At 42.7% G+C, this 23,510-nt stretch overlaps 1 protein-coding gene across 6 annotated transcripts in view; it reads right to left on the bottom strand.

The window, feature by feature from the left end:
* Positions 1–13,327, bottom strand: part of lmo3 (LIM domain only 3) — a 57,047-nt gene extending 43,720 nt beyond the window's left edge. Inside the window, exons 1-3 of one of the 6 annotated variants that reach the window (XM_082511572.1) lie at positions 13,291–13,327; positions 4,247–4,323; positions 3,649–3,862 (exon numbers count right to left, since the gene is read on the bottom strand). In XM_082511572.1, the coding sequence (XP_082367698.1) occupies positions 3,649–3,854 (206 nt within the window). In that variant the 5' untranslated portion in view covers positions 3,855–3,862; positions 4,247–4,323; positions 13,291–13,327. Of the gene's footprint in view, positions 1–3,648; positions 3,863–3,987; positions 4,196–4,246; positions 4,324–6,152; positions 7,225–9,879; positions 10,063–13,290 lie in introns of those variants that run through there. The other 5 variants (XM_082511571.1, XM_082511574.1, XM_082511573.1 and 2 more) reach the window with 5 other exon arrangements.
* Between the last annotated feature and the right edge of the window lie 10,183 nt (positions 13,328–23,510).

Raw genomic sequence — 23,510 nt, 5'->3', positions numbered from 1 at the left:
GCATGCTGACAATGTGCTGCTTTTCCTTTGGAACAAATAAACTTGTCTTCTTAAAACGATCACACTGATAAGTTCTCATCAGTATCAGAATACTCTGTTAGCTGGAGTAAATCAACCGGTGTGATCACCTCCACCACCCCACTGCAGCTGGGTAACATTACAAATTTATGTATACATTTTTCCACCAGCTATTGTTATGATCCAATGTTGTCAGTGTTTGTTTATGTGACTCCTCCCACCAGAGGATGGCTGTGGGTTTTTCCCCTTCTTCTCTTAGGAGGTGGACACCTGGGCGGAGTCTCTTCCTGTCCTGGGATTGGATAATTGGTTGATCACCTCCAGTATGTGTGTGTGTGTGTGTGTGTGTGTGTATGTGTTGTTAGTATCTTAATTTTGTAAATAGCTGTAATAGATTTGTAAAGCAGCAATTGTGTATTTTGTTCCCCTTGTATATATCCTTCACTGCAGCAGCCTGGTAGGCGTGAGGAGCCATTTTTGTTGATTGAGTTTTCTCCTGTTTGTCATTTAGAAACTTTGGTAAGTGAATTGTCTTGTTTTTCATTTGTGTAGGAAAGCATAGGGACCATCAGGGAGTTCTGTTTGTTATTTTTAACACTGCTCACTGCTGAAGCAAATAAATGGCTGCTTAGCACTTTAAAAGATACTGTTTGTTTTCTTGCTTTGGTGGAGTGGGAGTGGGAGTGGGCCAATTTCTTGTTGCGTTCAATACACGCCCAGACAAAGAACGTAACACTATTGAACTATATTCCTCTACTAAATATGGCAGAAGATGATATCACAGGTTAAATCAACTAAATGTTCTGTCATGGCATGAGAAGTGAATACAACATTTTCAAAATCTGGAATGAACAACAGCAGGTTTGTTGAATAGCAGCTGTCCACACGTGTATCCCAGCCTCAGCCAAGCTGTGCATCGTAGCCAAAGCTAACATGGAAACAAATACATCACACATACAGTCCTCACTGCCCTATGCCCAGTTTGTATATTACTCAGTGGTTGGACGAGTGTATTTCTCTCTGGTCCGCACTGATCACTTCCATCACGTGGCTGGTGGTGCTCAGCTGCAGCCCCAGCTCCCCGTGTCTCTTGCTGGGGGTCTGCGTAAGTCTAGCAGCCTCCTGGGGGCCTGGGATCTGTTCTGGGGGATTCTCCTTTTTCTATTTCTTTGCTTATTGTTCAGTCTGGTGTTCGCCCCCCGACTGATGCAGCATAACATCCACAAGACAATATGAATAATAAAGTAAATAAATAAAACAAAAACGTTAACAAGAGGAGCCTACAGCGAGGCTATGGTGCTCCTCCCGGGAGAGCAAATATGTTTGACACAACAAAGGATTCAGACCATAATTCTGCTTGGACAGGACAAAAACCCCAAACCAAAACGCTGCATAAGGAACAATCCGTTTACTATTATTAATAAATTTGTCCATAGCTGTCAAACTGGCCGAGGATGTGAGAACATGATCACAGTGCAGCATACTGCAGCCACTTCTCTGCAAACAAAACCCGCTAACATCAGGTTTTGTGGGACGTGATGCTGATTCGGTCCGGGCATGCTCTCTCAGGTGTTAAACTCTAACACTACTGAGGACAACACCCACAACATGCTCATTTTACCCCTGTGATGCTATGACAGCATGAACTCTGCTACAGCTTCCATGAACGGTTTATTGTCAGTCCCAAAAGTTGAATCTGTTCATCTGAAACCAGCACCGCTGATTAACAATGACCATTGATCAGTGTGGCTGTTGATCAATGGTCATGATAATTTCCGTATTAATGACCATGAAACTGACGTTGCGGCTCACCGTTAGTCAGAGGTGCTGCTTTCAGTCATTATGCAAATGTGCCGTTTATAAACCTGCATCAGCTGAGACTGAAGTCTCATTCAGTCGACTTTGATGGAAGAGCTGCAAAGAAGAAACGTAACGCTGTCAGAAACCTTCATGTCTTCATATCCTACTCGAACTCCATTAAAACATTTAGCTAAAACAGAAGAGTGACCTCATCACAGCGCTAAGCATCGATGTGAAATTACAAAACTTTCATTCTCACAAATCCAAAAATTTAACAATTTCACAAACCGCATGCAGATTAAACTTCAAGGTTGTAATGGCGGCTCGCCATAAACTACAAGCTGATTTAACATGAACGTAACTTCAAAAACAACAGCAGCTGTTTCCTGACATCAGCCCACAGGAGGCCACGACAACACAGAAAGGATCGAACTTAAAGTGTTTCAGTATCTTCAGAATCGTCTTTGTGATGACGTAAAGTCAGAAATGGATATATTTGAAATTTTAATAATAATAATAGTTACATTCTTTAAAAAGATTTTAATTGGAAATAATTCATTTTTATTGGCTCCAGCCACCCACGACCCTGATGGATAATTAATGTTTGATTTATTCAAAAGCTTCTAACAAAGATGATTGTTAGAAGGGAAACACTTACTGTTGCTAATGTTTACTGCATTACAGTGGATGAAAAAACAATTCATTGCAGTGTTAAAATAAATAAATAATTAAAACCTTGTCTGTAAAATTAAAAAATGATTAGTTCCAGATTTTATTCCCATTTAAAGAAGTTAAATGATCCAGTGTTTTATTATCAGTTATACTTACAAATATACCAACGATTGTGTTTCTATACAGGAGCACAGAAACACTCGATTTCTGCCAAATAAAATCTTCTATTTCTATTTGTACGTATCGAAACTACAGTCTGTTCCAGTGAATATGCAGACCACGTGAACACACTTGGTTACACAGTACTACTGAAACGCACACACTGATAAATAGATAAAATATTACACAAAAAGAGAGCATGAATCGTTTGGTCATAATGAAATGTTGCTGTGCACCAATTAGGTTCGAGAGATAATGAATTACTGTGACGAGGTTTATTGTTTCCGGTGCTTTGACTCTTTGTGACTGTTGTTACAGAATCACTAACTTATTTATTTTCTGCTGTTTTTGTACTTATCACACACGTGCCCACAGAGACAGAGTCTGAAAATGAAAATAAAATATTCACATTTTTAGATACAAACGAATAAGTTTCCTTTTTAAAATTTAGTAACAACAGTTCTTATGTTGCAGTTGCCGTCACAGTAGTAAAATACTCCACCATGTCCCAGTTTGTAGGCGAGAGAAGCTATAAAGGACGTGTCACTGCTAATGTGAAATAACGTTTCTATTTATGGGTCGGACTGTTTCTGTGCGGAAAATCAAGTAAAAGTTCTTCAGGCACTTTATTACCTTTTAACTTTATTAATCATGATAATGTTTCAATATCAGAGTTGCTGCCATTTCCAATAAAATCATCACATTTCAGCGAGTAGATACATTAATATTGTAACATCATGCTGTCAGTCTTTTTTTAAAGAATTATGTACATAACTGACCCTTGTTATTCCGATACACCGATGCAGTTACTACCTGGAACCAATTTAGGAAGATTGGCTCACACTCCTGTGATGGTTACTAGTGCCTGTTTAAAAAGATTATATATGAAACAAAATACTAAGAAGATAAAAATAAAATACACATTGAAAATACAATCGAACATTTAACACTTGGTGTGCTGCGTTCGCTTACTGCCAAAACGTCAGCGGTCTCTCTTACCGTAGGTAGTCTCTTCGACACAGGATGAGATTGGCTTTGGTGTACAGAGTGGATCCCACCTCGCCCAGTCTGCAATCACAGCAGGCACACTTGAGGCAGTCCTCGTGCCAGTACTTATCGAGAGCCTTCAGCAGGTAGCGGTCCTTGATCTTCCGGTTACAGCCGGCACAGCCTTTAGGCTTGGTGTCCGGCTGGACGGAAAGCATTTGTATACCTGGGAGAAGCACAAACAAAGCTTTAAAATCATCGAGCAGGTAAACACATGAAGGATCACAGAACGATTAAATGAAAAAAAATCAAAACCTGGATAAACAGAGAACTAGACCTCAAGTTACATACATGTAATGCACTGTTTAAAATCATGGCAATTAAGAACATTGACAAGAAAAGTGAAATAAGACATAAAATCAGGGATAATGTGCTTTGATTTTAATGCAGCCCTCAGTCTTACACTGTCGTGTTTGTACAGTCAGTGTTATCACAAAATGCTCAGAGTTACAGATTTGTTTTTTAATTGGGAACTGTGATGACATTTACTACATGTATGTATGTTGTAGGTATGTGTGTGTGGTGTTTTCCTTTATTTGGGAATATTTACAATAAGAGCTCCGTAGTGTAGTGGTTTACAGATCGGCCCCGTCCAGAGAAGACATAAATACCTTTGGGCTTTTGCACCTGTTGTAAGAAAAATCTGGCAAATCAAACATGCAAAGCTGCTGTGAATCAGGGAGCAGTTCAAAGTAGATCCAGAATGAGGTTTAGTGCAAAGACTGCAGCAGCTTCCATAAAGGTGTTACAGTAAAGACGAGCTGTGCAACATTTATAATTCAGACTGAAACAACAGTTTCCCTGATTAGCACATCAGTCAGAGCAGGATGTGGTGCATTGTCTGATTAAAGAAACACTTCTTACAGGAACCCGACACTTTTCTGACCTTAGCACACATGTTTGCCTTACATTTGATTATGTCCAGGCAGAGCAGCTTTTACACAACCATGAATGAAAACACTGAGTTTCAGTGCATGCCCACACAGACCCCACGCCACAGTTTCCCAGCTCTTTTGCACCTTAGTCTTTGGGGGTGTGGTTAGAGCCGAGGAGGTTTGCAGTGGCCTGTATTGTTTGGCCTGAGCTAACTATGGGAAGCCTTTGTTGGGCCGTTGAGGCGGTGAGAAGGTGGGGGTCACTGAGTTTTTGCATGAGGCTGGAATTAGTATTCTCCTGCCATTCTCCGAGGAGTGGCACGGTCCCACTCCCCTTTGTCCCCCACCCCCGCCCACACACACAGACCACAGTGTTTAAGCTGCATGTTTAGCTCGGGTCATCTTTAAATATTAAAACCTGTCAGAGTTTGAGGGCTGCACCGTGTCGCTGTAGTCGTTTGTCCTTTGAGGTTACTAACATAGTTTTATTATGTTAGTTGGCTTAGTTGTAAGTGCAGACTGATCAGTATTTATTACCAGATAACTTGAACCTGCTGTTCACTGGAATAAACACAGCGTCCTCTATCGTGTTTAAATGTCACATGAAAACTGCGTTGAATGTGTTCAGCAGCAGGAAACGATGCAGTTTGAATGACATGTGTTTACAAACTATTAATAATCTGTAAAAACAGATGTGCGTCCTTTTAATCTCCCACAAATTCTGTAAAAAGTTAGTTTTTCTGGCCGCGGTGCGGGAGGCGGCTCAGCTCGTTTGTGTTGTGTTGGGGCTGCCGATTTGTTAATTGGCTGGATTTAGAGAACGGAGCGCATGGCTGCTCCCCCGCGCCCGCTCAGCGGCACTGATCCGTCCGGCCTCGTTAACACTACAAAGTCCCCGCGACTCATTACCAAACCAAAAGAAGCAAGAGTTTCCACAGCCCTTTTACTGTGCCATAAACTCGGCAGAGAGGAGGGGAAGCACGGCAGGAATGTGGCCGCTTCGCTTTTTCGATTGCCGGGGAAGTGCTGAACAAAAGCTCCCAAAGAAAGCTCGGAGTACTAATCATATCTGTTCACTTGCTGCTGGCTCGTAGCCTCCCTTTCCCCCGTTCATTGTGGGCTTCTAAGCTGCTGCTGCTGCGCGTCCGCAGCATCATCGTGTGAATCCCGAACGAATGGAGGACGGCGAACAGAGACAACAACGGTGTTCCAGTGCGAGCTGATGCTCGCGTTTTCACCCCGAGTTTAATCACTGTTGTCGTGGGAGCGCATTATCGTTAGAGGCCAATGACGGATTTCACAGACTCGCATTTCCACGCACCTCGCACAAACACATGGAACAGCACCGTGTGGACCTGTCTGCCGTTTAATTACCGACAAACGCACACCGCTCTCACGCATTCGTGAGGTGCTCTCGATAAAATGAGGCAAGTTAGATAATGGATCGTTTCTAGCAAAAGCAGGTCAGATGTGAACGCGTCGCCTTCGACGCAGAGATGCTGTAACTTGTCGTCGCAGAACACTCCAAACACACAGAAAACGTTCCGTTCATACAAGCCGAAGCCAAAGAAAGCGTCTTACCGAAACTTTTCTCCCTTTTCTGCATTTGTTGAGCCGCTGGAGCAGCCGAAGCACCACCATGCAACCCGGAACCGCCTGGACCGGAGATCAGCTGTCTGCAGGCAGACTGAGATCAGGCTTTGTTAGAGAGGGAACAATCCAGCACGGCGGCCAAAGTGGAATGAAGAGAAGGAGAAACGCCGGCTAATAAAACGCAGGCGGATGCGTTTGCTCCCGTCGGGCGTCGCACAGTGTGTGAGAGCACGTTTATCGGTGCGCAGAGAGAGGCAGGCAGCGAATGACAGAACGACAAAGAGATGCTTCCCCTCCACGACACTGGCAACCTCATCACAGCGGCTCCTGCTGCATGCTGCTTGGCTCATCAGCAGGCAGAGCAGAGGTTACGCACAGCGGCTCCCTCACCGAGCAGTAAGCGCGCTCTTCCCAAACTCTTACACGTATGAAGCCTTGTTTTCGACGCTATTTCTGCCACCTTTGTTTTCAGTGAGGCTCATTCTTCTGATCACTCACCTCTCTCAGCAAGTTTCAACCGAAGCCTAAACTAAAGCAGCGAATTGAAGCAGCTACAGATTGCCAGAGTTGGAGCAACTGGCAGCGCAGGTCGCCACATTGACCTGGAGCTTGGAAACAAAGACTTCCAGGAGCGACTGCTTGGTGTGTCAGCAGCTAGCTACAGGTGGAAGCTGCAGGGAGCTCGGGTCTGTCAGAGACTGAAGTTTCTCTTAGTATTCTCCCACCTCCAGTCTTCTCAGCAGTGACACGATATGATCAGTTATTAGCAGCTGTTTGGTTAAAGGATGCCTCCCGTACACGCCCACTTTCTTTGATTTTGGAGGGTCTACATTATAGATACAGAAGCAAATGCAATAGTCCACGTGTAGGTAGAGCAGTTTACTCCTAACACTGACACTAATATTGAGATGAGCAGCTCTCAGAGAGTCACAGAGGTAACTCCTTGCATTGTTTATTTCAGCCTACAGTACATCTGCACAGGGTTCTAATTATTAACATTTAAAAAGATCAGTCCGAGTTTAAGCCCCCAAAAGAGAAAGAAAGCACTGTCTACTGCTTGCACTTTTGTTTGGTAAAAGACTAGTGTGAGAAAATGCAAACATCACAGTGCATATAATGGCTCTGTGATTACACCAGCCTGTGGCAAAGGGAGGTCTCCAGCTGGGTTAACATCAACAACTCTGATTATCATCTCGCCATAGTTGCTTTTAATCATTCTTGTATTAAAGGACAAATGCATTCGCCAGGTTTCCGTGTCAAGTCGTGCATCAATTAGCGACCTAGTTTAGATGAGACGAGGCAGCGAGGAGGCCCGAGTGTCACGGTATGGTTACCCCATACCTTCCTCCCCACCGCACCACTGCTCCCTATCACACACACAGATGTGTCATATAAATATGATGATAGACAAATGAAAGTGTGGAAGGCACTGAAGGAGGAGACACAAGTCAATAGTTGGCATGCAACTCCAGCCAAAAATGCAGCAATAATGAGTTGGGTCATAAAATGCTCTCCGCGCCATTATGAGTGATGAGATGCATTAAAGCTGACAGGGTATTACCTGCCAGTAATTAGGTTTTGTCATGGATTGAATTATTTCAAGGAGGCCTATCTCGGTAATCATGCAATCTGCTGCAGTGTGTGTGAGGCTTCCACCCCTCTCCTGGTGCCCTTCCACCCTCCTTTCACTTGCTGTGTTCAGCCAATTATTCATTCTCCGTATGAATATAAGATGAAGACAGAAAGCAGGAGTGTATGTGGAGAGCGGGGGGAGCGGTGAGCATCGCGCGGCTAGCCGGGTCTTGTCATGCACCATACAGTACTCTGCCAAACGCAAAACCGGAGAAAGGGGACTTCTGCTACACACTATGACCCCAACCATCAGCCTGTAATGAAGACACAAACGAACGTGCACCAACACCAGACACGCTCTGAACAGCCTTGCATACATGACATTTCAGCAGGAAGCAAATCTGCTACATTTCCATCCGATCTCTTCCCTGGGAGCTCAACCAGCTCTTTACACGCAGCCCTCGCTGGGGCTAAGCTTTGAACCAAGAGAAGCAGAGCACTGATAACACATACCTTGAAGGAGCTACAGCCAGGGATGCCCAAAACAAATACTGCCGTGGTTTCGTCTTCTGTGTTCTCTTGACTTTGAATGAAAATCTCCAGAAGGTAACTTTGTGAGAGCTCGGCCAGCTCCCGCTTTTCTAAAGAAAACTTTGCCGCCAAAGTTTTATGGTTTGATAACTGTTAATAGGTGAGCTTTGACCCTAAACTCTGCTCCCCTCGCTGCTCTGTGGCTCCTGCAGCTCTCTCACAGAGCATCCCTTTCCCCCTTCTCCTTCCCTGCTTGTATCTCTGTGTGTCTCTCTGTTTCTCTGACAGGGAAAAGCAGCGCACAGTCGAGCCTCCTCTCCTATTTAAGCCCCTCCACCAGGTCCCCAGTCAGCAGCACACTCCAGCTCATCCAAGAAGCTGACAAGCACCGTTAGGGAAGGCAGCGCATGTTGCTCTAATGGACCTCATTAAGCTCTACTTACAGATGTTCTCTTAACATAATTGATCTGCAGCGAGTTGAGAGGACGGCAACCTATTCCCCAGCCCCCAATTATGGCCCGGTAATTAGATCCCCAACCTCCAGTTCTCCACATTCACCCTTCTAACATTCCGAAATATCAAAGTATCTCTTTCTCTCAAAGCGACCACCCCTCCCTACACCACCTCACCTCCGTGTCTCCTCCCTCCTCCCCACAAGACACTATTGACAGTCAGATCTGCTAACCTTTGTAGTGTAGCCAGATTAGCAGTGAACTCACTGCTATTGACAGCGCTCACTCAGTTTTCTATTCCTCCTTTCTCTCTCCTTGCCTTTTCATCCCCGTTGGGAGACAGAGAGAAAGTGAGTGGCACAGATGGAGGAAAGGGAGAGCGAGCGAGGGGGGAAACTGAGTCGGCATACACCATAAAACATCCTAATGGTAATATTTGTCTTCATCTTTTACCTCAAATAATTCCTCTGATGCCAACTTGGAATAGAAAAGGTGTTGGGTGGAGATGCCAGGAGCTACAGAGTCGTGATAATGTAGCTTAATAGTGCCAGTCAGTGTCACTCCTGTAGCCCCAATGTTGAAACAGAAAGCGGTTGAGTAGAATGTCCTACTTTTGCATCACGTAAAAAACAGTTTATGATGAAAAGTAATAAAATATTGTTCCCAGATCTTTAAGTTTTCACAAATGTAACAAAATAGTTTTTCAGGATGTCAGGAAACGGGACACATACTCATTTTACATCGAGTCCACTTTGGTCCTAACTGATCAAACTCAATCCCTGATCTCAACGTAAGCTAAAGAAGTGCAGTTTCAAACACATGCATTCATTTTTCTACATGATAAATGTGTCTAAGTAAAAACTTTGATGTTTATTGTTTTATATATATTCAAAAAAATTTGATGAAATTTAAAAACTAACATTTCTATTTCCAGCCACCAGGCTGAAGAAAGAGTCCCACTGGGCTTGGTTAGCCTGTGGGACTCCGGAGGCAGCTGACAGGTATCGACAGGCCAAGCAGAACGCGACGCGGGCGGTGGCGGAAGCAAAAATTCGGGTGTGGGAGGAGTTTGGAGAGGCCATGGAAAAAGACTTTCGGACTGCCTCGAAGAGATTCTGGCAAACCGACAGGCGTCTCAGGAGGGGAAAGCGGTGCTCTACCTGCACTGTGTGTAGTGCTGGCGGAGCGCTGCTAACGTCGGCTGAGAAAATCGTCAGGCGGTGGAAGGAATACTTCGAGGACCTCCTTAATCCCACTGACACGTCTTCTTCATCTGGGGAGGAGGGGAGAGACCCGCCAATCTCTGGGGGCGAGGTCACTGAGGCAGTTAAACAACTCCCTGGTGGCAGAACCCCTGGGGTCCACGAGGTCCGCCCCGAGTTCCTGAAGGCTCTGGACGTTGTAGGGCTGTCCTGGTTGACACGCCTCTGTAACGTTCAGAATCAGAATCACTTTATTGATCCCTGGGGGAAATTATTTTTTGTTACAGTGCTCCATTATAAACCAACATTAAGACAAGACAGACAATACACTAAGTAAGAATAGTACAATATATACATACATACATACATAAGTCACTCATTAATAAAAAGCTGGAAAAGAAACATGTGTAGTTGTAGCAGTAAACAGTGTGTTAAGTGGATGCGTTGTACAGGGAGCCACAGGCAGGAATGATTTCCTGTGTCGTTCAGTGGTGCTTTTCGGTAATCTCAGTCTCTCACTGAACGAGCTCCTGTGACTGACCAGCATGTCATGGAGTGGGTGGGAGGTGTTATCCAACATTGTCTTTATCTTGGACAGCATCCGCTGTTGCGTGGAGATCAGGGGCAGTACCCCTGGACTGGCAGACCGGGGTGGTGGTCCCCATCTTTAAGAAGGGGACCGGAGGGTGTGTTCCAACTACAGGGGGATCACACTATGGCAGGGTGCTGGAGAGGAGAGTCCGCCCGTTAGTCGAACCTCAGATACTGGCTCTGTCAGGGCTGCCCTTTGTCACCGATTCTGTTCATATTTGTTTGGACAGGATTTCTAGGCGTAGCCAAGCGGCGGAAGGCTTCCACTTGGGTGGTCTCAGGATCTCATCTCTGCTTTTTGCAGATGATGTGGTCCTGTTGGCTTCATCAGGTGATGGCCTCCAGCTTGCACTGGAACGGTTCGCAGCCGAGTGTGAAGTGGTGGGAATGACAATCAGCACCTCCAAATCTGAGGCCACGGTCCTCAGCTGGAAAAGGGTGGAGTGCCCACTCCGGGTCAGGGACGAGAGCCTGCCCCAAGTGGAGGAGTTTAAGTATCTTGGAGTGATGGGAGAAGAGAGCCGGAGATTGACAGACGGATTGGTGCAGCGGCTGCATTGATGCGGACGGTGCACCGGTCTGTTGTGGTGAAGAGGGAGCTGAGTGTAAAAGCGAAGCTCTCAATTTACTGGTCGATGGTGGTTCGGGCATCTGACAAGGATGCCCCCTGGACACCTCCTGGGTGAGGTGTTCCGGTCATGTCCCACCAGGAGGAGGCCCCGGGGCAGACCCAGGACACGCTGGAGAGATTAAATCTCTTGGCTGGCCTGGGAACGCCTTGGTATTCCCCCGGATAAGCTGGAGGAGGTGGCTGGGGAGAGGGAGGTCTGGGCCTCTTTGCTTAGGCTGCTGCCCCCACGACCCGGCCCCGGATAAAACTGAAGAAAATGGATGGATGGACATTTCTATAGTAGACAGTGAAAAACAGAACCTTTCCTTTAATTCTTTATCTATTAATTGTAATGAATTAATGTAACGACTGTGGAGGAGCTCGGTATCAGCAGGAAAAGCTGTTAAAATTTATAAAGAAAACCAATTAAAAGCATGGCTGCCTTCATATTTTTCAAAGCCATGCAGGGGCCATATCCCAATCCTTGCTGGCCGATTCTGTTCAAGTCGAGAAAATTTGGTAACCTGACACTCAGCACATGTTATTAGTCTGTGTCAGTGACCTTCAGTGTTCATGTTAGAGACATGTGCCATTATAGACACACACACACACACCAGAGGTGTGGACTCGAGTCATTAATTTTATGACTTTAGACTTGACTTGAAAAAATGTTGTAAGACTTGGGACTTGAATTGGACTTGAACCGGTTTACTTGAAAAGACTTGATATTTCACCCCAAATATAAAATTTAACATGCATATTATATAGAGATTGAAAATGTGACGTCATTCATGGGTAAAACCGCAAAGGATTCTGGGAACTCGTGGCAAGCGGTACTAGCGCACGCAGGCTTTCAATTGAAATCAGTTATACAGCGATAAAAAGAAACACAAAAATGTCAAGAAGCTGTTGTATTATTAACTGCAATAGCCGGTCGCATGACAGCCACGGGAAGCCGACGGGTAAAGAGATCGGTTGTTATCGGATTACGTCGTTGAAGAGAAATTGTTCGAGCCATGTTTCCAAAGTAACAAAGAGGCGACGGATGGCCTGGATTGCAGCCATTCTAAGACCAAATATAACGTCCCAGAACCCTCCAGCTCACAGGTTAGTCTGCTCCAAGCATTTACACGAAGGTCAGTCTGCTGTTGTAGTTAATGCGTCATTTTCATAACATAATTAGTGATATAGGTTACAAGTCTGGCGCTGAACAGAAATTGTCGCGCTATGCTCCTTTGTTTATTGTGCATAAATAGTGAATTGTCCTGACACAATATTGCGTTTCGCTTCTGTTATTATGGTACATTGACAAAAACATATAGTTTTATTCACAGGATAAAACAGTTGTTTTGTATCACTAATTGCCCAGTACGATTACAGCATACAGTATTATTGTCACTGCTACATTTCTGTGATGCTACCAGAAATTATTTCCACTGCTAATTAATTACCGTTGAGCTCAAAGGTCCTATTAATAAACGGTTAAGGAATGTGTATTTATGATGACGATTTGTGAGACTGGTAAACTTATGATACGTACGATGGTCTTTACTTTCTACACGGTGCGTTTCAAGGTCCTGCACCCATCCGTCGGTAAACTGTACCTGGGCTTGTTGCAGTGACCTGAAGTTACTAAACTTCATGAGTGTATGCACTCACTCCAAGAACCGTATGATTATAAATATGCATATAAATATGCTACGATGAGATAGCTGACTTCATCTAACTAGCAAATGTTGTCCAGGCTACGTTGTTGATGCAGTTTTTTTTAATGTGTATGATATTTTTGTCATGCGATTTTAAAGCCGGTCCTACAACCGCATCCAAGAATAACATGCAGCTTATCTCAGAACTGTCGGTGAAAATTATTCTTGGAGCTAGGTTTAATTGAGCTGCATTTTAAAGAGGTGCAATTTCACAATTTGTGTATATTTTCTAAGTTCACTATTTTGTCATGTGTTGAGAAAAACACAGATTTTAAAATTACATGGTCTAATATTTACATTTAGCATAACTGCAACATTATTTTTTCATTTTTTTTTTAAAGACTCGAAAGGACTTGAAATTCAAAGTTTCAGACTTGAGACTCGACTCTGACTTGCCTGACATTACTTGAGACTTCACTTGAGACTTGACTTGAGACTTGAGGATAAAGACTTGAGACTTACTTGAGACTTGCAAAACAATGACTTGGTCCCACCTCTGACACACACACACGCACACGCACACACACGCACACACACACACACACACACACACACACGCACACACACACACGCACACACACACACGCACGCACACGCACACACACGCACACACACACGCACACGCACACACACACACACACTGTAGGCGTTTGTTTCTAACTGTCCTGTAAGTAGAAATACTCTGAACACGCTGCATATGGACGGATTTGCAAATATAAAATTTAAATTTTACAATAAAAACAAACATCAGGTTAAAAAAACTTCCCAATATTTTTGTACATTAATTTTTCTTCTGATATTCAAATATTAAACCAAAAATATTTGTTTATTGTTGTGTAAACCTGTTTAAGCAAGTCGTTAAAAAACATTAATATAAGAAATTTTGATATAAATTAAGACTAAACACTAAAGGAGGCAGCGGTTAAAATCAGGCAAAAGCCAAAGTTAATACACTTAAAAACACTGAGTTGTGTTGGAGTCATTTGTCCAAAGGACCATGTAAAGTAGATTCAGACCAGCTGATTATTCAGACCCAGAATCAGCTGACTGATTTATTTTTGATCTTATTATGAGACTGAAGGACGATTTATAATTCTTTTTATGTTTGAATGTTTTTTTCTTATGCAAAAATAAAGATTATGTGAATTATAGAAATGTGGATGCTATGGTAATGCAATTCTGCATAACCGTCCAAAAACCCAACACTCCCAGAGGCTGGCATCCAAAGTGGGACTGAATCAGGTGGTGAGTAGAGCAGGTCAGTTCACTGGAAACCAGAACAACAAACACTGAGTCGCTGGGCAAAACTGGCAGAGATTCTCAGGCATAGCTGGAGGTAAATACACAGCTGATGATCACAATGTATGCAAAGAGCCAGCTGGAGGTCTGGCTCCACCCAGGGCGTGGTTACCTGCTTCACCTGCAGCAGAAGAGAGAAAAACAAGCATGCCTGACAATATTTCAGTAATCTGTGCTCATTTATTTATTTATTTAAGATTCTGATGTTTAATTATTACAGATATGTTTCCAGTAGCCCGTGTCTTGTATCTCAAATATTACACCAGAAATAATTTGTTTGTTCTTTTTCAACCAAGTTATTAGAAAAACATGCTAATAAAAGACTAAAAAACTACACCGATCAGTTATTTATTGTGGAACATGTAGCTCGACGTTTGTGTGTAAAGCTTGTGTATGAACAAACTGCCTGGTCATGTCAATGTGCATTATTTCACTATGGGAATAATAATAGCAATAATAATTAGTATTATTCTTAACAATATTACTGAAAATATGAATAGAAATGATGAAGAAACAGAGGGTCTGTGTGGGAACTGGGAAGAATAATCACCCTATGCTGGAGATGACACAGGGACACAGACCTCGTTGGTCGTACTGTGTTGTTTCAGACGGGGGTGGTGTCATTATTGGTCAGGTGAATAGTGTTTTTGTTCTTTTCCCAATTTCTATTGTTCTGTTCGATCCCAAGCACACCAGCAGACAACAGAATGAATGATCAAGGTTGCAGCAGCCCAGTAAAAGTCCGGACCTCGGCCTGACTGACGCTGTGATGGGACTTTAAAAGAGCTCTGCACAAACACAAGCCTGCAAACGTCAGTGATCTGAAGCAATGTTGGAAAGTTTCAGTTTTTCACACATTGCTTTTGCATTGCATAAATGATGACATGGTGTGACTGTCCCGTGTTGTAATCTTTGTTTTGTTGTGTTGTTATTATGAGCAAAACCCAAATCCTGCTCTAACTACGCGCACATCAGCAGCACATAGAGCACTAGAGACGTTTAACTGGCTACAACAAACAGGACTGGCTAGTTTTGTTTGTTGTAGTCATAATTTTTAGTATTTTATATAAATACTATGTACTCTTTAATTTTCAGTATGTACCCTTGTTGCCCTTGAAAATGAAACTTTTAGCATTACTAGTTAGAAAACTCAAACAGGAACTAAAAATGTGTTTATCACAGTGCAAGATGAGCTGTTACAAGCCAACAGAGACACGCGTCCTGTAAACTGGAAACTCTTCTTTCATTTTTTCATCTTTACTTCAAAGGCTAATTGTTGCTAAAGGTTATAAGACTCGAATTCATTTTTTAAAGCAGTCTTCGAGACATTACTCAAAAACATCATGTATTACACATTATTTATTATTTTTCTTAAAAGTAAAGGAGTATGTTTGGTAAATACCAGTTAACAATAAAACTTTAGGCTACAGTCTCACACACCAACACAAATCTGCACGCTATCAAAGACACACAAACAATCTTTCTTTAGTGTTTACATATGAACACAAAGCAAAAGTTAAAAATCAGCTGCGCAGTGATTGGACTTTAGAACGGAGTCTGCTAGTTTGAATGCTCATCAGCTCGTTACCTGTTGAGGATCAGGTAGTCATACTTCAGTCAGTCAATCTGGGGATTATGTTGCTTAACCAGGGGTGACCGAGAACCAAAAGTGTGTTTGGAGTTTTAAAAAGGTATAGCACTGTTTGATCTGAGTGATTACCTGAGAGAGAGATACTGGTTTGGTGCAGTGAGTGATTTTCTGGTGTCACGTTCCACCCAGTGCCTAAACCGTAACGTTTCAGGAACTTTCTCCAGCCACTTCCAGCAGAATCAAATGAACTCGAGTCTCGAGGTTATCCGTGTTCCCAAATGTTATTGTCCATCCAGAGACACATGGCTACCGACAAGTCTAGTGAGTCAGGTAATTTATTTGCCAAAGCAGATAAAAAAGCGGATAAACTAGAGCCAATTCCACTAACTTTTTCCAGTTTCATGATTAGGCATTGAATGGATGTCTTCGTCCAGCTTAACTAGGAAGCAGTTATAATTATTCATAGGTGGGTTAATCATATCAGGTGCATAAACTGACAGGCAGGAGCAGGTGAAAGAGCTGCCTCTAAAAGCGTGTGGTTAATTCACCCACACACACCCATTGTTTCCAGCAGGGATGATTCACAATTCTCCATTTGGCAATCTGATGGATGCATCTGGGTCTGGAGATTTCCAGGACAATAGTACTTGTCGGACTGCATTGTGCCAAGTGTAAAGTTTGGTGGAGGGAGGATTATGGTGTGCAGTTGTTTTTCAGACTCTTAGTTCCAGTGAAAGGAACTCTTAATATTTCAGCCTACCGACACATTTTGGACACTTTCATGCTCCTAACATTGTGGGAGCAGTTTGGAACAGGAGGTGCCTTCCACAATGTGTGCATCAGTGTATAAGTGCACAAAGCAAAGTCCATAGAGACATGGATGAGCGAGTTTGGAGTGGAAGAACTTAACTGATGTGCACAGACCCCTGACTGCAGCTCCACACAACACTTTTAGGGTTTATTAGAGTGGAGATGGCCTGCCAGGCCTTCTCGTCCAACATCAGTATGTAACCTCACAAATCTGGTTCTAGAGGAGTAGTCAAAAATTATCGGCTAGCATCGTATTAAACCCTATAGATTATCAATAAAAGCTCAATGAGTAGCTTGGAAGAGCTTCACAAGCAGGGGAAGACCTCGAGCTCATTGAGGTTGTGCTTGAGGATGACCCAGGTGTCGGATCCATAGCAAAGAATGGGCAATACCAGTGTGCAGTACAGGTGGATTTTGGTGATGAGGGTGACGTTTGTCGTCTTCCAGACGCACCATCAGAGGGAGGCGAAAGCCGCTGACGCTTGACTGATTCTTGAGTGTATTTCCGCCGTTGATGCCACTTTCCTTGAGTTCCCGCACTTGTTCGATTTGCACGCCTTCGAGATGCACGGAGGCTGCCGACCCATCAGTAGTAAGGACTTTGGGCTTCTGAGCACTGATCTTGAAGCCATATGGTTGAGTAAACTGGGCGACGTCGTATAGGATGTCTGTAGCCTCGGCGTCATCTTCGGCAACGATGGCACTGTCATCTGTGAACATCAAGTCGGTTGCAGATTGGTCATCAGCGAACTGGACTCCGTGGCAGCCGTTGAAGGTCCTGCGCATAACTGCAAAGTTGAAGAGCCGGGGGGATACCACGTCAACGTGCCTGACGCCAGGACTTGAAGTCGAAGGCAATCACTGTCCGCTGTCCACATCGAACCCTTCGCTCGATCAGGTGGTGAAGAACAAAGACCTGATCGCACATGCTGCGAGACTGCTCGCAATGCTTTTGTAGGCTTGACTGAATGATTTTCATGAAGACCTTACCAGTGATGGAAAGGAAATTCCACGATAGTCCTTGCACTTGCAGGTGTTGTCTTTCTTGTGAAGTGGGATACTGTCTGTATCGGTACCCTTTTGGCTAAGATTAGCCAAGGGGCTGATCAGCTCTGCAAAGACAAGCTTTGAGACAAACAACGTCTGTGTCGCACTCTTTGCAGAAATGGTGCACAGCAGCACTGTTTCGGGATACCGCGTTGCATAATCTACCAGAAACTATACAGAGCAATATCCATGTGTGCTTGGAAACAATGTGTTTCATACAACAGTGCATTTAGATCAAAATTCTGATTGCAAAAGCTGCCAGACAGGTTTAAAATGAATATAAATACATAAGCATGTTTTATTTAAATTATGTGACATCCCTCAATGTCATCTTCTCATGCATCTCACCAACATTAATGCTGAGCTTCATCACTGGGCTTGAGCGCTAGGACTCCAACTATAATCAGGAGACCAATCAACATTTTTCAGTTTCAAAGTCCACATTTTCCAAGCCTCAAAGCAGTGTCCTTTAAGACTTTCACAAGGTTGTGAATTCATCCCCAGAGTCAGACTGGTAATGAAGAGCTCTACTTCACAGTCCTGAGATGTCTGAGGAAGCACGCTCAGAGGGAATGACCTGAGCTTTGGTGGACAACATCCAGCTCACATTGCAAAGGCACAAAAGAGCAAAAAGTGTTAGAATTCTGACAAACAGACTGTTTTAAATAGAATATCAATCAAATTTGTTCCTATATTTATGGGTGAAGCCCTGATACAGCTCACCGTTAAAATCCTTTCTGACACCAAGACTAAAACAATCTGTTGCCAACGTGTCATAAAAACAGGAATAGACGATGACTAATATGTCCATTCGCTTCCGCTTATCAGGGTCGCGGGGGGCGCTGGAGCCTATCCCAGCTGTCATAGGGCGAGAGGCGGGGTACACCCTGGACCGGTCGCCAGTCTGTCACAGTGACAGACAACCATTCACTCCCGCATTCACACCTATGGGCAATTTGAATTAAACAATTAACCTATCCCCACAAGCTGCATGTCTTTGGATGGTGGGAGGAAGCCGGAGTACCCAGAGGGAACCCACGCAAACATGGGGAGAACATGCAAACTCCACACAGAAAGACCCCGGCCTGATGGTGGAATTGAACTCAGGACCTTCTTGCTGTGCGGCAACAGTGCTAACCACCGTGCCACCGTGCAGCCCGGTGCATCAGTAAAAGCAGCATATATTTTTACATAGCTTGTGTTTAAGGTTAGATTTATCGCCCTCTATCATGGTTTGGTGAAGCAGTCCTGAGTTTGTCTGACTTCAGGTAGCAGCGAAAGGACAGTTGGTAGAACCTTCACTGAAGTTTTAAACTGCAAGTTTTTTTATGTAATATTCTGAAAACAGATTCTATAAATCTGGAAAGTTCAAAAGTTGTATTTGCTGATATAAGATATATCGCTGAAATCAGATTCAGATTCTCTAGTTTCTGCAGAGAAATGATTTAAAGTCTTTGATGATGCTGATATTAATTTAACATTATCCTGAGCTTGGGACTGTTAGCAATGAAAACACAACTAATGTCCTGCACAACAGTGGCAGAAGAACTTATTGTCACGTTTCAGGAGTAAAATATTAAATAAACTGTTATGTTTAGTATTGTGTGAAATTCTGGATGTAAAATACAGAGTTGAAAATGAATTTGATGATGATCTTAAAGTGGATGATAAATAGAACTTTATTGGGATTTAAAAATTCTAAAAACAACAAAACAGGCTTTAAACAGAAATACAGGAACACCAGGTTAATGAGACACAGCTCCAATCAAATCCAAGAAGACAAGACAGCGAAAGCAAAACTGGAAACAAGGCAAATGAGTTCATGCTACCAAAATAAAACAGGATATAACAAAATAAGAGCACATTTAACACAGAAACAGACACAGAGAACACCGGGGGAGGCAGGATAATGAAATCAGGACGGGAACCAAAACAAAGGAGCGAGAAAGTCGAAAGAACAGTGACGGCAGCCAGGAGGCAAAACAGAGGAGCGGCCAGAGGCCAGTGTAGGTGGAGGGGACAGGATACCCCAGGAGGCTCAGGCTTAAAGCTGCCGAACGTCGTAGAAAGCCTCAGCTACTCTGTGATGTGATGAATATTTAGAGCAGTGTAGTTAGATAAAAAGATGAAGTCAATTTAATTTTATCTATTTATCACAAGAACCCTCAGCGCAAGGTGCTTTGTTTTTAAGGTAAAGACCATAAAATAATACAGTGAAAACAATCTGATGACCTTCTATGAGCACTTGGTGACAGCAGGAAGCAAAAGCAGCCTCTGCATTAAGCTTAGGAGAACCTTCACTGAAATGAGAATAGTCCAGAGTGTGGAGGCTTCAGGCTGTAGGTGAATGCATGCAGACTGGGCCCGGTGAAGAGGAGACGAAGGTAGACGGTGTGATAAGCCTTCACCGCTCTACCTTTACAGTAAACACTTTATTAGTGGGCAGCTGTGTGAGGAATTTGAAAAGCCAATGATTGATTCAGTGTGTTACACAATCAGTACTGATTTTTATCGCTTCTTTAGTCGCATCTATTCCCCTGCTTTAGTATTACTAATACAATGCATTATTAACATTTTCAGACTCTTCTTATTCTACAATAATTTAATAACTTAAATGTGCTGAGTATTGTGCTGTCTGTAATAAGAATCTCAGAATATGTGAGATCTTACTTATTATAGGAGAAATAGATGAAAATAAACAAGAAATTATCAAGAAAGTAGGGCAGCTTTCTATTAAAGCTGAAGTGGTAATAGCAGGGTAACAAGGCAGAAACAAGAGCATAATAATGGGGGTCATTTCTAAATTATTACCACTCAGTTACCAAACTGATAACTACTTAATATCCAAGTAATATGATGGGAGCAACAGTGGCTAACATGTCTCAGGCTTTGGTGTTAGACACCAACAAATAACTGCATTTCAGAAATGAAAGATCTGACATTTTAGAAAGCACCAGCAGTTAACTAATTACAGTTGATTTATCTTTGTATTGTGCGAGTGTGTGAGGATGATTAGTTTTTCAGTCATTACAGACACCATTCACCCACATAAAGGTGATTAATAAAGTTACCTCTTCTTGGATGTAAAGGTATTTGGAGAGCATGTCGTCTTCTAATGGAACAAATGCAAATTTGCAGACAAATCACAGCCACATAAGCAAAGCACACTAACAATCAAATAATATAAAAGAGACGTTTTAAAAAGCCTGTGTGCCTCTGTGCTGTCTACATGGATCATTATTGAAGGAACCTCCACAATGTCAGCTGAGTCAATCAGAGTTTATTCCATTGGTAGGGATAAGACACAGAGGCTTGCTATAATGGCTCATGTTAGATAATAGCCAAATGGCACTCATTTTCCAAGAAAAATATCAGCAGTCAATCAATAATGCATTCAAGGTTCACTTTGAAAGTGATCTTCTGCTTGCAGCTAATATGTGGCTGCTCAGCTCCAGCCCTCTGTCTCTAAATGAATTACCTGGCTAAATAATCAGCTGCTATGGTGTCACTGGCTGCTGCACAGCAGATATTTATCTCCAGGGAGGACAGCTTAATATTGCCGGAAACATTCATATGAGAGGAAGATAAGTAACTACGTGTGAAGATAAGATGACTGCTATCAAGCAGCCTAATGATTTTCAACTACCACATGTCAATAATAGGAAAGCTTATGCATTTGTAGAAGTTCTGCTTTATTGCCGATTTGCATAGAAATTGCCTTATTTTAGACTAAATAAGGACTTTTCATTCACTTAATATGGTTCTTTATCCAAGGTCTATTATAAGATATGGTATGGTTTGTGTGTCTGTGCTAGTGTGGAGCCCACTGACCGATACACAACACTTAGGAATCACCTATTCGTTCAGTTGTTGCTTACTCAATACAGTTATACTTTATGCTCATTGTGACTTTTTTCATGCCTTTCCATTCACTGTACACTACTGGAACCTGAATATACTAAAATAATGTATTCAAATATTTATTCAGTATAAGCTTTAACTTTAGGCTGGTGTAATGTTGATTCAAACAAAAATAATATTTTAAATGTTTTTGACCAAATATAAAATGAAGGGTACAACTAGTCCTTGCTGCAGTACTGAACAGGGACAGTTCACTTAATGCTCTAAAAGCCCCTCAGATATATTTAGGTATAGATATTGCAATTAAAGAATCTGTATTGTATCACATCCTGATAAAACTGTGTAGAGGAAATATGTTATCCACGGCACGGCTGCTGACATGCATGAATTACAGCTGCCTCCATAGACCCTACAAATGGTTACTGATGAAAATATAATGGTGGACTGCGCTCTCCCTCTGTGGTGCAGCGTTGGCACATGAAGACCAGAGGAATAATTATTATTTCAGGAGAACAAATATTACCCCTTGGGCTCCAATTATTTTCATGCATTGGCTTGTTTGGTGTCTGACTAGGGTCTTTTTTAATGGTAAAAAAATACTTTTGAATCCACCCCGTGTGTGAACATTGAGCTACTACTGATGCATATGATATTGACTTGATATTCTCACTGTATCTGACCTCTGCACAGCTAATACCACCATGCAGTGTCAGTTTATCTTTCAGTATTTTCTAAAACTTTATGTTGGACATGTCTAAGGTAATCTGTACATCTACGTAGTTCTCAGCGTTGTGGAGCCTCCCCGTCTGTGGTAATAGTGTAGATGTAGTACCTCGTAGTGTGATCAAGATTCGTTTATGTAATAGATATAATTCGTAAATGACACACATCAAACTGTTCCCTGATGCTAACGCAGATGCAGAGCTATTAGTGATTAAAACATGCTTTGGGACGTCACTCTGTTATTAGTACGGTGCGCGTACGAGTAGGTGTTAGCTATGGAAAACGATTTGTTTAACACCACCAATGAGAAATGCAATCGAAGAGTACAAGGCCTTAAAGCCTTCAGCTGCTTCTTCTGTACAATCTCTACTTTTAAGATGTGGTTTAACATTTTCCTATTTAATAAAGCTTTTAATAAATGCTGCATCAGGGGACCCTGATGCAGCTCAAGTAACCATCCCTTACTTGAGCAGTTGGGCATCTATCGATCGATCGATAGATCGATCGATCGATAGATAGATCTGTATCCAGTAAGGGTCCTAAGGCTAGACCCCCTATGCCATAGGTGTCAAACTCTGGCCCGCGGGCCAAATTTGGCCCGCAGCCTAATTACATTTGGCCCGCGAAGCCATACCAAATTATTATTAGAGCTGGCCTACTGGTATTATACAGCTAATATATCTATTGTTTAGTATCAAGCTTTGCTTGTTCCACATTCAGTTTTTCAGCAAAACTTGTTTGAGTCCATAAGAAGAGATTCATTCTTAAATCTGGAGGAAGATATTTTTCAATAAATATTAACGTTAGCCCGCGACCTTGTTCCAGTTTTGAATTTTGGCCCACTGTGTATTTGAGTTTGACACCCCTGTGCTAAGCGAGCCTACCACAGACATGAGCGAGACAGATAAATATGAAGGCGTGCCGGCTCGGACGTCGCCCGGATCAACAAGGTCCGCGTCAGGTGTTGAGGAACCAGGGCACCCTGACGAGAAGTGGGCTACTTCGATCATCACCAAGGTCCAGTAAACTCCGGAGTTGAGCGTACAGTTGTCTCTACAGTTCTGCCTAGAGCTGATTGTTGGTGTGAACCAGCCATCAGATTATCCAATCCAACTGTATTTATAGAGCACTTTAAAAACAACACGGCTGACCAAAGTGCTTTCCAGTAAAAAAACAGAGATTAGTTAAAAACCATACAGTAAACAGACAAAGAAATAAATATAAAGAACAATAAAAGATTATAATCATCTTTGAGTTCATCACAATCACTGTAAACTATCACAGAAAATAGAGTAGAACCACTTAAAAAACAATATTATGTGTAATCTGTTATGTATCAAATGAAATGTAT

The sequence above is a fragment of the Aulonocara stuartgranti genome (assembly GCF_965226115.1).
Source record: "Aulonocara stuartgranti genome assembly, chromosome: 17".
NCBI classification, from domain to species: Eukaryota; Metazoa; Chordata; class Actinopteri; order Cichliformes; family Cichlidae; genus Aulonocara; species Aulonocara stuartgranti.
The sequence above is the reverse complement of the archived record's forward strand: the minus strand, read 5'-3'. Positions and strand labels throughout refer to the sequence as shown.